The following is a 14,482-nucleotide window of genomic DNA, read 5'->3' as shown; positions in this document are numbered from 1 at the left end:
GACAAAATATAATGTGCTCTGTGTCTCTACAGGCTTTCATGCTGTCAGGCACTAACAATCCTCAAATGGAGATCACTGCCTCTCCAAGCCAGTCTGTTCTCCTGCCCTGCTCCTGTATTGAACCCCAGGCTAAACCTCCTAGCTTCACATGGACTCAACTAGGATGAGTTAGGTTGACTGTGATATCATCCAGAGTCCTCAGACTCAGCATAGCCTCTACAGATGCAGAGTGTAGATCTTTAATGATAACTCTCCTGGGAATCTCTCTGTCCTCCTCTCACGCCTCTCTGAGGGGGATACGGGGTTGTAGAGGTGTAGAATCAGTGACACAGAATAGAGACATTAGACTATGTTATGTTAAAGGTAAGAGATGCAGCTCATATAAGTCTTACATCACTCGTTATGGAAAGTAAAACAGGAAGCAACAGCAGAGAGTAAGCATCTCTATAAAGTAAACAAAAAAGTCTTAAATATACCAGCTGTTTTAGACAGTTATTAAAGATAAACAGCAGAAGTGGTAGAATTGTTAGTAATGGGGTGGTTGAAGGTGTTCATGATAGCTTGTAGTTTTGATTTCATTGCTACGCAGACGACACACAATTAATCTTCTCCTTTCCCCCTTCTGATAACCAGGTGGCGAATCGCATCTCTGCATGTCTGGCAGACATATCAGTGTGGATGACGGATCACCACCTCAAGCTGAACCTCGGCAAGACAGAGCTGCTCTTCCTCCCGGGGAAGGACTGCCCATTCCATGATCTCGCCATCACGGTTGACAACTCCGTTGTGTCCTCCTCCCAGAGTGCAAAGAGCCTTGGCGTGATCCTGGACAACACCCTGTCGTTCTCCGCTAACATCAAGGCGGTGACCCGATCCTGTAGGTTCATGCTCTACAACATTCGCAGAGTACGACCCTGCCTTACACAGGAAGCGGCACAGGTCCTAATCCAGGCACTTGTCATCTCCCGTCTGGATTACTGCAACTCGCTGTTGGCTGGGCTCCCTGCCTGTGCCATTAAACCCCTACAACTCATCCAGAACGCCGCAGCCCGTCTGGTGTTCAACCTTCACAAGTTCTCTCACGTCACCCCGCTCCTCCGCACACTCCACTGGCTTCCAGTTGAAGCTCGCATCTGCTACAAGACCATGGTGCTTGCCTACGGAGCTGTGAGGGGAACGGCACCTCCATACCTTCAGGCTCTGATCAGTCCCTACACCCAAACGAGGGCATTGTGTTCATCCACCTCTGGCCTGCTGGCCCCCCTACCTCTACGGAAGCACAGTTCCCGCTCAGCCCAGTCAAAACTGTTCGCTGCTCTGGCACCCCAATGGTGGAACAAGCTCCCTCACGACGCCAGGACAGCGGAGTCACTCACCACCTTCCGGAGACACTTGAAACCCCACCTCTTTAAGGAATACCTGGGATAGGATAAAGTAATCCTTCTACCCCCCCCACACACAAATTTACTTTACATTTTAGTCATTTAGCAGATAAGAGCGTCTGCTAAATGACGAAAATGTAAATGTAAATGTAATGATTTACAATTGAAAAAGTAAGTGTCCCCTAATACATTGCTCTTTGCTTCAACAGGCTGCACTTTGTCAGACTCCTCTACCCAGCTGGATATAGTTAGATCACCAGGCCAGTCTGTTCTCCTGCCCTGCTCCTGTACTGACTCTCAGACTAAACCTGACAGCATCACAAGGACTAAACTCTAGGATGGACAGAGACCTGAGACTTCATTAACCGAGAGTGATCTCTACAAATCAAATCAAATCAAAAATGTATTTGCCACATGCGCCGAATACAACAGGTGTAGACATTACAGTGAGATGCTTACTTACAAGCCCTTAACCAACAATGCAAAGTAAAACAAATAAAAAAAGTGTTAAGCAGAGTGGAGATGTTTGATACTGAGAACTCTCCTGGAAACCTCTCTGTCCTCCTCTCACACCTCACTGATGAGGATCAGGGAGATTACAGGTGTATAATTAAGCAGTAAGGCATGAGGGGGTGTGGTATATGGCCAATATACCACGGCTAAGGACTGTTCTTACGCACGACGCAACGCAGAGTGCCTGGATACAGCCCTTAGCCGTCGTATATTGGCCATATACCACAAACCCCAGAGGAGTCTTATTGCTATTATAAACTGGTTACCAACGTAATTAGAGCAGTAAAAATAAATGTTTTGTCATACAAATTGGAATATGGTCTGATATACCACGGCTGTCAGCCAATCAGCATTCAGGGCTCCAACCACCCAGTTTATAATCAATAATAGAGAATACAGAGACATCACTCATCATGTTAAAGGTAAGACACCTGATTCTGATCTACCCTTTTCATTTATTTGTATGTATATTTAATTTCATTTTAAATAATCAATTTTACACCAAATCCATTAGAAAGTCAAGACATCATGATTACAAAACACTTCTGCAAAGGATGTCAATTGTCACTAAAATACAGGGCCTCTATCTGACTCCCTGACCAAAGCCATTATCATACAGCTCTGTCCCTGATCTGGCAGTAGCATTGAGTGTAGCCTACTAGACCAAACACAGTGTCTTCATAAACACTCATCACAATGATTATAATTTGAAAGGCATTGAAATATCTTGAATCTAGAAAGTGGCCAGTCATACCTGTTGCCTCTGTATAAGTGCTTCTGCCCTGGGTAAAAACATTGATAATCTCCTCTCACATGAATAGACCAACCCATACCAACCACCAAACCAACAACAGCCACCCAACCAACAACAACCCCCCAACCAACAACAACCACCCAACCAACAACAACCACCACCCAACCAACCGTAACCACCCAACCAACAACAACCACCATCCAACCAACAAAAACAACCACCACCCAACCAACAACAACCACCACCCAACATTTACATTTACATTTACATTTTAGTCATTTAGCAGACGCTCTTATCCAGAGCGACTTACAGTTAAGTGAGTGCATACATTTTCATACTGGCCCCCCGACCAACAACAACCACCCAACCAACAACAACCACCACCCAACCAGCAACAACCACCACCCAACCAACAACAACCACCCCCCAACCAACAACAACCACCACCCAACCAACAATAACCACCACCCAACCAACAACAACCACCACCCAACCAACAACAACCACCCAACCAACAACAACAACCACCCAACCAACAACAACCACCCAACCAACAACAACCACCCAACCAACAACAACCACCACCCAACCAACAACAACCACCCAACCAACAACAACCACCCAACCAACAACAACCACCACCCAACCAACAACAACCACCCAACCAACAACAACCACCCAACCAACAACAACCACCACCCAACTAACACCTACAACCCAACCATCAACAACAACCACCACCCAACCAACAACAACCACCCAACCAACAACAACCACCACCCAAGCAGAGACACACACAAATGTACAGACACACGCATACGCATACATTGTAATATTGTTGTTTGGTGGTATTATACATTTTGTATTGTAGATAGATAGTGGTGTAATAATGTTATATGATGTACTGTTTTATATTTTGTTTTATATGTAATGTAAGTGCTTTAATGTGTTTGGACCCCAGGAAGAGTAGCTGCTGCTTTGGCAACAGCTACTGGGGATCCCTAATAAATGCAAAAATACAAAATAACACCACCCAACCAACAACAACTACCACCCAACCAACAACTACCCAACCAACCAACAACAACCACCCAACCAACAATCGTAGGTAAGTGCCAATGCATAATTATATACTCATTATGATATAGCAACTCCATGAGAACATTATAATACCATTTCAGAAGGACCTATTTTACACACATACACATGGCTTGATATTGTATGTACACTAACGTTTTTAACAGAGACCAGACCCCTCCTGTACTTCCCCTTTGGTATTGTGCCAGCGCTCATTGTGGTCATTGTGGTCATAGCAGTCATTGTGGTTATAACAGTCATTGTGGTTATATCAGTCATTGTGGTTAAAACAGTCATTGGGGTCATAGCAGTCATTGTGGTTATAACAGTCATTGTAGTTATAACAGTCATTGTGGTTATAGCAGTCATTGTGGTTATAACAGTCATTGTGGTTATAGCAGTCATTGTGGTTATAACAGTCATTGGGGTCATAGCAGTCATTGTGGTTATAACAGTCATTGTGGTCAGAGCAGTCATTGTGGTTATAACAGTCATTGTGGTCATAGCAGTCATTGTGGTTATAACAGTCATTGTGGTTATAGCAGTCATTGTGGTTATAACAGTCATTGTGGTCATAGCAGTCATTGTGGTTATAGCAGTCATTGTGGTTAAAACAGTCATTGGGGTCATAGCAGTCATTGTGGTTATAACAGTCATTGTAGTTATAACAGTCATTGTGGTTATAACAGTCATTGTGGTTATAGCAGTCATTGTGGTTATAACAGTCATTGGGGTCATAGCAGTCATTGTGGTTATAACAGTCATTGTGGTCATAGCAGTCATTGTGGTTATAACAGACATTGTAGTTATAGCAGTCATTGTGGTTATAGCAGTCATTGTGGTTATAGCAGTCATTGTGGTTATAACAGTCATTGTGGTCATAGCAGTCATTGTGGTTATAACAGTCATTGTGGTTATAACAATCATTGGGGTCATAGCAGTCATTGTGGTTATAACAGTCATTGTGGTCATAGCAGTCATTGTGGTTATATCAGTCATTGTGGTTATAGCAGTCATTGTGGTTATAGCAGTCATTGTGGTTATAGCAGTCATTGTGGTCATAGCAGTCATTGTGGTTATAGCAGTCATTGTGGTTATAGCAGTCATTGTGGTTATAGCAGTCATTGTGGTTATAGCAGCCATTGTGGCTATAGCAGTCATTGTGGTTATAGCAGTCATTGTGGCTATAGCAGTCATTGTGGTTATAGCAGTCATTGTGGTTATAGCATTGTTACTGAAGAAGAGGAGCAGAGCAGTAGGACCAGATGTCAAACAGTCACAGTCTGATGATGTGAATTATGTTAATCAAACTGAAACTGTCAATATCAGATAACTTTAAGATTATGCCTACATTTTGCATATTTAGTTGTTTTTTATACTTATTTTTTTAGGGCCAAAAGCTAAGTGTCTTTTTTTTGTTCTATGATACTGTATATCAGGTTTTATCTATCTTTAGTTTGGTACATTAAGGTCTATTTCTGATATGTGTCCTTTTTAAAACTAAGTTAAGTGGGTGTCGTTAAGTGGGTAGATTTTCTCAAAGCATACAGCTAATATGGCTTTTATTGTATTGAGTTCTCTTTTAAATAAAACAAGTAAATGATGTAAACTGTGTTTGTGCTAAGTTCTAAGACACTGGGTTATTATCTGTCATTAGTCAAATAAAATGTACCATGTGTATGGGTGCATACTGCATAGAATAAGAACTGGAAATTAAACTATGTAATCAACAAACACCTGATTAAAAGACAGTCAACTTCGCTGCTGAAAAACACCGCAATCAACAACGTAAAGATGCTGAAAAAACCCCATATATCACCCACCCAATAGGAGTGGCAAGGATCCTAAGCCATGAAGGTGGGATCACAGACATTGAAGTTTTGCAAGCAGCTTTGCTCCATGACACAGTGGAGGACACTGACACCAGCATAGGAGAGCTACAGGCTGTCTTTGGGCAAACGGTGGCACGGCTTGTCCAGGAAGTGACAGACGACAAGGCGCTGTCCAAGGAGGAGACAAAGCGTCAGCAGGTGGAGTACGCACCTCACGCCAGCCACCAGGCCAAATTGGTCAAACTGGCTGACAAACTGTACAACCTAAGGGACATCAACCGCTGCACGCCCACAGGTTGGACGGCAGAGCGTGTTCAGGAGTACTTTGTGTGGGCAGCCCAGGTAGTGAGAGGGCTAAGGGGGACCAACCCAGCACTGGAGGGACACCTAGAGGAGCTCTTCAAACAGAGGGGGATCGAGCTTTGACACCTCTCTGCTTCTGACACAGGGTGCCACAACAGAGCAACTGTTGACGCACACTTTTGTAAAGAGTTTAAGACCTTGAGTGAATTGTCTTTGTTAGCTTCTCCATGGAATATACTTTTATATACTCTTAACTCACAAGGAAAAGGTTACTTTGGATTTATTTTTATCGGTGATTTGATTCTTCATTTTAAGTACAGTACTTTGTATACATTGTGTGTAGAACTGGCAAACCAACAATGTCACCTTGAGTTCTCGCTGGATTGAATAAAGCAATGCTATGCACTCGTAAAAGTGAAAAATGGTAAAAAAATGATTATAATATTTAATGGTGATGCAGAACCTGTAACTACTCTATCATGGCTAATTGCTCCTGTAAGTCGCTCTGGATAAGAGCGTCTGCTAAATAATGTAAATGTAAATGTAAATGTAAATATGATATTCCGCAGGAAAGTCCATCTTCAGCAGAGACAAAATTATGGCCTGCAGTTCCCTGCCACAGGATGTGGTTTAGGTGGCATAGCATGACATTCTCACACTCATCTAACACTATGCACGGAAAGCTGAAACTGACTCACAAATAGCTCACTGTGGCTTCAGGGTCTGCATACAGAGAGAAACCTAAGAGAAACCCTCCCCTGTCTTCTCTGATCTTATTCAAACAGTCTATCTGCTATGAACAGTCCTCACTTGACTTTAAACAGCCCTGCTGTCTGACCTCATACTGGCTGACGATGGCTGAGAAGGCGGGTGAGGTCCGGCAGCTCTCGTCCAGCAGGCTCATGCTGCGGTCGTAGTGACCGATGTAGGTCGTGAAGACCACAAACTCAAACTTCCTGGATAGGATGACATCCGCAATCCTCTGGCTCTCCTCCCTGAAGTAAGAGAAAGAATGGGATGAAGAAAAGAAACGGAGTAAAATGAAGGAGTGCACACTAGACACTGTGCTCAGTATGCAGCAGACACATGGACCATCTGATCTGATGAATGACCTCTGTGCTGCATTAATGTGTGTTCTGTCGGTCATGAGTACTGTATGTGTTGGCTGTGTGTGTGTGTGTGTGTGTGTGTGTGTGTGTGTGTGTGTGTGTGTGTGTGTGTGTGTGTGTGTGTGTGTGTGTGGTGTGGGTTCTGCAATGTCTCACCACTGTCGGATGCGGTTCTCTAACTCGGTGAGGATTCTGCGGTGCAGAGTGTAAACATCAGGCAGCTCGTTGAGGATCTCCCTCAGCCTCTCCTCCTCCAGCACAGGATCCCCCTCATCCCCTACTGCAGCCCCCACCGCCTCCCTGAAGTCCTGACACAGAGATGAAGATGATTTGATCATATGGGTTATTAAAATACTGTACATGACACACAGTCATTGTATGAAGTCAATCAGTGCTTCCAGTCCTACGGCTGGAAGAGTACTCCATTCACACAACAAAAATGTGAATTTCCGATTCAGTGAGCATTATGTCGGTCTGTCAGTCTGTCATGATGTCTATTTTTTTGACAGACTGCTAATGATTGCACGAGGCAGCCAGTTAGCTCATATAATGTACAGAGCCAGAGCATTAGATTATCTCCATAAGCCATAAAATGTAGGCCTGCTATGGTACATGTATGTTTACTTGCCTACATATACAGTAGTATAGTGCAGTACCCTGTCAATGACTGCAATAGGGGCATTGCCACATTTTGTGATGGAATTTTCATTACATCTTACAATTACGTCTCTAATCACAACAATTGCACACTCCAGGTTCTCTTGTTCTCACCCAGAAATAATACAGACTAAAATTGCTGTGTCATTCCATTAACCATGATGAGCTGACCCACTTTTTAAAGCACCAACCCCAGCCTGGTTTCTCAGGAGAGGGATGACAGACAGGGCGTTGTGATGTAATGCAGAGAGAAGTGCACCGAGATTAACTTTGACCCCAGAAGGGTTGCATTCCAAATCCCTTGCCTTTGTCTTGAAATGTGCAATGAACCACTTACTCTCCCTTAAAATAGGATAGTTGCTCTGCTGCTAAAAACTCATCCACAGCTAGTGCAGACAGCGCTGCTCTCCAGTCTGTGGGTAACCCTCCATTACATAATTCAAAGCCATCCCAATGATTCTATCTTGTCTGAGTGATTCACATGATTTGACATTCCACAGACAAAGAAATACTGTCTGCCAGGATCTGAACTCATGGCTGCTAGTGTACCCACTACTGTACTGTTGTACCAAGTACCAAACATATCACTGAAGATCGCCATCCTAACCCTTACTCCACATCTTTTGTATCTCTCTCCTTCCCAGCTCATAGGGGCACTAAAAGACGACAGGTAGCTTTCTTGGAGCAGATTTTGCTCCATGAAGGTAAGGGGAAATCCATCTATGAAAACATGTCTGGTTCAAAGACTTCTTGATACTTACCTCCTGGAGAAGCTTGAGGGCTTTCACATGTCTGCAGAGAGAGAAATTGTGTCAGGTTTCCATGTGCAGACAAATGTAAATATGCATTAATTTACAGGTTATTAAGGTGACAGAACAAGGTGAAAGGGACACGACAATGTTACAGAGTTACAGAGTTACAATGAGGCTGATCATTAGTGTTCTATGTGATTCTCAGGCCACTCACAGTCTCTCAGTGTCCACCAGCTCTTTGGCAATGTAGAAGGCTCTGGATCGACCATCGCTCTGTAAAGAACTACATTATCAGTAACAAATCTCTGTTGAATAGCAAACATTATACAATAGCAATATCTTAACTTATTTTTGAACACTCAAGCAGTCTCAAAGGTTCTGAAGCCTCACCTGTCTGTCATATGTGTTATCTGCTCCTCCCTCCTCCTCCTCCTCAGAGGTGCATCCTTGGTCCTCCTCCCCAGTTGTCCCTCCCCCCGCCTCACCCCCTGTCCCACCAGGGGGACCAACAGCTATGGAGCACATGGTGTAGGCTTCTGTATAGGCACTGAGATGACAGAATCAGAGTATCAGTATAGTGTAGTTCATACTCTTCACACACAGGTCACCAAACACACACAGGTCACCAAACACACACAGGTCAACAAACACACACAGGTCAACAACTCAATATTAGGAAGGTGTTCTTAATGTTTTATACACTCAGTATATATCCATTGTTTAGCTGGGGGGGCAGTCCTAAACCCATCAAAGTTATTACTAAACCAAAGTACATTTACAGGGAGGCGTTATGAAGCTGTAATTCATCTGATGGTGTCACGACTTCCTCCGAAGCTGCCTCTCCTTGTTCGGGCAGGCTTCGGCGTTCGTCGTCGTGGAGCTCCTTGTACTTTGTATCGACATATATACGGAATAAACGTTTATTCTGTGATTAACCCTCCTGCGCCTGACTCCTTCCAAATCACACGCCACAGAATCACACACCCACTATGGGGTCAGTAGTAGAAGAGCCCATGCCTGGAGTCGTGACACGGGTCCACGAGCATTCCAGGATTCTAGCCAGCTTGGGAAAAGCGATGGATTGGGTTCTCCAGGTCGTCCAACGCCTGGAGAGGAGAGGACCCGGCCCGTCGGGACCAGCTGAGCGACCGGATCCGGCCACCCACACTCCATCACCCCGAGGGATTCATCTATCCCGACCGAGGGAGTTTGACGGGACGGCTGCCCGCTGCCAGGGATTCCTCCTGCAGCTGGACCTCTACTTCGTGAACATCAGCCCGGCTCCATTGGAGCGGGAGAAGGTGTCCGCTCTCGTCTCCTGCCTCTCGGGGAAAGCCCTGGAGTGGGCCAACGGGGTCTGGAGAGAAGGAGGAACCGCGTTGGACACCTACAGGGAGTTCGCTCACCTCTTCAGGGCAGGGGACGAGGACCGAGCAGGACTTCGCCCTGGAGTTTCGGACCCTAGCGGCTGAGTCCGGGTGGAATGAGCGGGCCCTGATCGACGGATTCCGGTGCAGCCTGCAAGAGGACGTCAAAAGGGAGCTAGCCTGCCATGTTAACCTTCGACCAGCTGGTGGACATCGCCATCCGGTTGGACAACCTGCTGGCTGCTAGAGGACGTCCTGGGAGTGGCTTGCCCATTTCACCCCCCCCTGCAACTCGGAGTCCATTCCGATAGAGCTGGGTGGGGCAACGATCCGGGAGAACGGAGGAGGACAGCTTCAGTGTCACTCTTGTGGCAGAAGAGGACATTATACTGCACGCTGTCGTGAGGGTTCTTCCGGGTCTGGAGGCGGCAGGCAGGGCACTCTCGCATCACCCCAGGTAGCGCAAACCCACACTCGGTCAGAGCCCTCTGCTGCACACTGCACCATACACGTCACCTTCCCTGACTACCAGGGGCAGCTGGGAACTTTATGGACAGGTCGTTAGCTCTAAGTCTAGGTATTCCATTGGTTCCCCTATCCACTCCACTGCCCATCAAAGCACTTGACAGTTGACCATTAGGGTCAGGGTTCGTTAGGGAAGTTACAGCACCAGTCATGATGGTTACCCAAAGGACCCATTGAGAGCACGTCACATTTTTTATTATTTTGTCCCCCGATTTCCCTGTTGTGTTGGGTCTTCCCTGGTTAGCACTACACAACCCCACTTTTTCATGGCCACAGAGGGTTCTCACAGGGTTGTCGCGAGAGTGCCTAGCTGTTTCTGTTGGTGCAACCACGGTGGAAAGTCCAGAGACTTCCTCCACCGTGCGCATCCACCCCGAATACCTCAATTTGGCGCACACGTTTTCCAAAACGCAGGCAACCAAATTACCGCCTCATCGGGGCGGGGGGGATTGCGCGATAAACCTTCGAGTAGACGCTGTGCCTCCCAGGATTCATGTATATCCCCTGTCACAGGCTGAAACGGAAGCGATGGAGACATCCGAGTCCCTGCACCAGGAGTTCATACGTCCCTCCACTTCGCCCGCCTCCTCGAGTTTCTTTTTTGTGAAGAAGAAAGACAGAGGTCTGCGCCCGTAAATTGATTACTGAGCATTGATCAAGGGGACAATACGTTATAGTTATCCTCTGCCCCTCATCCCATCTGTGATCGAGTCAATGCATGGGGCGCGCTTTTTCACAAAATTAGATCTCCGGAGTGCATATAACCTGGTGCGTGTCCGAGAGGGGGACGAATGGAAGACAGCATTCAGCACAACCACGGGGCAATACCTGGTAATGCCTGTTTGATGAATGCTCCATCCGTTTTCCAGTCCTTTGTGAACGAGGTGTTTCGGGACATGCTTGGTCATGGTGTAGTGGTCTACATCGATGACAGCTCGGCTGCAGTACGTGCCGTCTTTTGTCCGTGACCGTCTGATCTATTGGGCCCACACATCTCCCTCCTCTGGTCACCCAGGTATCGGTCGTACAGTGCGCTGCCTGACCAGAAAGTACTGGTGGCCTATCTTGACAAAGGACGTGAGGGTGTATGTCTCCTCCTGCTCGGTGTGCGCCCAGAGTAAGGCACCTAGGCACCTCCCAGCGGGTAAGTTACAGCCCTTACCAGTTCCACAACGGCCATGGTCCCACCTGTGTATTGACTTTCTAACCGATCTTCCCCTCTCTCAGGGTAACACCACCATCCTGGTCGTTGTGGACTGCTTTTCAAAAGCCTTCCGCCTCCTTCCTCTGCCCGGTCTCCCCACGGCCCTGCAGACGGCGGAGGCCCTGTTTACTCACGTCTTCCGGCACTATGGGGTGCCAGAGGATATAGTGTCTGACCGGGGTCCCCAGTTCACATCCAGGGTCTGGAAAGCGTTGATGGAACGTCTGGGGGTCTCGGTCAACCTGACCTCTGGGTTTCACCCCGAGTCTAATGGGCAGGTGGAATGGGTGAATCAAGATGTGGGTAGGTTCCTGCGGTCCTACTGCCAGGACCGGCCGGGGGAGTGGTCGGTGTTCTTGCCATAGGCCGAATATGCCCATAACTCTCTTCATCACTCCTCCACTAACCTAACTCCCTTTCAATGTGTCTTAGGTTATCAGCCGGTTCGCTGCTCACGTTCACCTCCAGCGCGCCGTGTGTCACCAGAAGGCCAACACTGACCGCCACCGCAGTGAGGCCCCGGTTTTTGTACCAGGTGATCGGTTCTGGCTCTCGACCCGGAATCTGCCTCTCCGCCTGCCCTGCCGGAAGCTGAGCCCGCGGTTTGTGGGGCCGTTCAAAGTCCTGAGGAGAATCAACGAGGTTACCTATAGGTTACTACTCCCTCGAGATTACCGTATTAACCCCTCGTTTCATGTGTCTCTCATCAGGCCTGTGGTGGCTGGTCCGCTCCAGGAGTCTGAGGTGCGGGAGGTCCCTCCGCCCCCTCTGGACATCGAAGGGGCCCCAGCAAACTTTGTCCGTTCCATCCTGGGGGGGTACTGTCACGACTTCCTCCGAAGCTGCCTCCTCTCCTTGTTAGGGCAGGCTTCGGCGTTCGTCGTCACCGGCCTTCTAGCCACTGCCGCTCTTCATCTCATCATTCCATTTGTTTTGTCTTGTTTATTACACACACCTGGTTTCAATTCCCCTCATCAGTACCTGTATAAGTGTTCCCTCTGCCCCCTTGTCTTTGTGTGTGATTGTTTATTGTGGAGGTTATATGAGCTCGGTGGAGCTCCTTGTACTTTGTATCGACATATATACGGAATAAACCTTTATTCTGTGATTTACCCTCCTGCGCCTGACTCCTTCCAAATCACACGCCACAGATGGGCAGTGGATCAAATCCATAAAAGACAAAACTCTGATTGTTAGACAGATAAAAAAATACAACATAAAAAACATTATTGAGATTAATATGAAGGTGGGAGACCCAGTGAGACACAGCTTGTCTTCAGCTAGTGTCCATTTCCAAACCAACACAGAGAGGTCTAGTAACGCTTCTTTATAGGAAATGAAGAGGAACATGTCTGATCAATGGAAAGGAGGATGAATCAACCCCAGAGTGATCTCTCATAGGCCACGGTATCATCAGCTGATGAATGGCTCATAAAACTCAAAGGCTCTTAGATAAACAAATTAAAAACCATTTGTTCAGGAAGAGAACAATGAGGTTGTTAGAGAAATGTTTCAAGATTCTATCTGCCCACTCCAGCTCGCTCTATGGCGTTTCCATCATTAATGTCTTTATCTACAGACCACAACATGAAGTCTTATCTTTATACAGCATTTACATTGATACAAAGTCTATAAAGTTGTATCAATACACTGAGTGCACAAAACATTAGGAACACCTGCTCTTTTCATGACATAGACTGACCAGATGAATCCAGGTGAAAGCTATGATCCCTTATTGATGTCACCTGTTAAATCCACTTTAATCATTGTAGATGAAGCGGAGGAGACAGGTTAAAGAAGGATTTTTAAGCCTTGAGACAATTAAGACCTGGATTGTGCATGTGTGCCATTGAGAGGGTGAATATTTTGTACACAGTGAATTTCAGATTCCTCCACATAATTTGTCTCTTAGTCAGAGCAGTCCTACTCTCCTCTCTCCATAAAGCTTTATCTGTGAGATATATGACGCAGATGAATTGCACTCAACCGTCTGAGTTGACTTTATATGCCTCCATGTTAAAATACTGCTGTAATAATAGCAAAGTTACAGTATGTGGAGGACCATCAGAAGTATGGATAGCCTGAATGGGAAATTATGACAAGTGTGGGGAGAGACCAATAAACCTTCTATAGTGCCTCCAGCGACACAGCCATACCCAGGCCATGGCCCAGCATCAGTGGGATGGGATGGTACATGCTGACAGATGCACTTCTGCTGGTAGCCTGGGTGGATATGCTAATGATTGCGGCTCAGTAGGGAGTGTGCGCTAATGCTCTGATGATAACACATCCTTGAGTTAGCAGTGTGGCAGACCCCAGTGCTTCTTATTGCTGTGACAGTGTGAATGCTGTGCTTCACTGCATGCTCCAATGGGTTTAACACCACTGAAATGTACATTAGAAGATTCTCAAAAAACCTAAACAACATGTAGAGGGTTCCATTCTTTGCATCTCACAAATAGGAAGTTACTACACTGAACAAAAATATAAACGCAACATGTAAAGTGTTGGTCCCATGATTCATGAGCTGAAATAAAATATCCCAGAAATGTTCCTTACGCACAAAAAGCTTATTTACATCCCTGTTAGTGAGCATTTCTCCTTTGCCAAGATAATCCATCCACCTGACAGGTGTGGCATATCAAGAAGCTGATTAAACAGCATGATCATTACACAGGTGCACCTTGTGCTGGGGACAATAAAAGGCCACATAAAATGTGCAGTTTTGTCACACAACACAATGCCACAGATGTCTCAAGTGTTGAGGGAGCATGCAATTGGCATGCTGACTGCAGGAATGTCCACCAGAGCTGTTGCCAGAGAATTTAATGTTCATTTCTCTACCATAAGCCACATCCAACGTCGTTTTAGAGAATTTGGCAGTACGTCCAACTGGCCTCACAACCGCAGACCACATGGCATCGTGTGGGCGAGCGGTTTGCTGATATCAACGTTGTGAACAGAGTGCCCCATAGTGGCGGTGGGGTTATGGTATGGGCAGGCATAA

At 46.3% G+C, this 14,482-nt stretch overlaps 2 protein-coding genes across 2 annotated transcripts in view; one reads left to right on the top strand and one right to left on the bottom strand.

Moving 5' to 3' along the window:
* The window catches only part of LOC311134381 (FYVE, RhoGEF and PH domain-containing protein 5-like), a 44,135-nt gene that overhangs the window by 19,303 nt on the left and 10,350 nt on the right, over window positions 1-14,482 (bottom strand). Inside the window, exons 3-7 of the mRNA XM_084168037.1 lie at window positions 8,770-8,926; window positions 8,594-8,652; window positions 8,389-8,419; window positions 7,127-7,278; window positions 6,700-6,856 (exon numbers count right to left, since the gene is read on the bottom strand). Of these exons, the coding sequence (XP_084024163.1) occupies window positions 6,700-6,856; window positions 7,127-7,278; window positions 8,389-8,419; window positions 8,594-8,652; window positions 8,770-8,926 (556 nt within the window). The remainder of the gene's footprint in view (window positions 1-6,699; window positions 6,857-7,126; window positions 7,279-8,388; window positions 8,420-8,593; window positions 8,653-8,769; window positions 8,927-14,482) is intronic.
* On the top strand, window positions 2,309-6,017 carry LOC311133398 (uncharacterized protein; the record flags this gene model as incomplete). Its single annotated transcript, XM_084166897.1, has 4 exons — window positions 2,309-2,317; window positions 2,717-2,820; window positions 3,042-3,451; window positions 5,479-6,017. The coding sequence occupies 4 exons, from the start codon at window positions 2,309-2,311 to the stop codon at window positions 5,982-5,984; spliced, it is 1,029 nt and encodes a 342-aa protein (XP_084023023.1). The 3' UTR covers window positions 5,985-6,017.

Source organism: Coregonus lavaretus (assembly GCF_964263955.1).
Source record: "Coregonus lavaretus genome assembly, chromosome: 8".
Lineage (NCBI taxonomy): Eukaryota > Metazoa > Chordata > Actinopteri > Salmoniformes > Salmonidae > Coregonus > Coregonus lavaretus.
The sequence above is the reverse complement of the archived record's forward strand: the minus strand, read 5'-3'. Positions and strand labels throughout refer to the sequence as shown.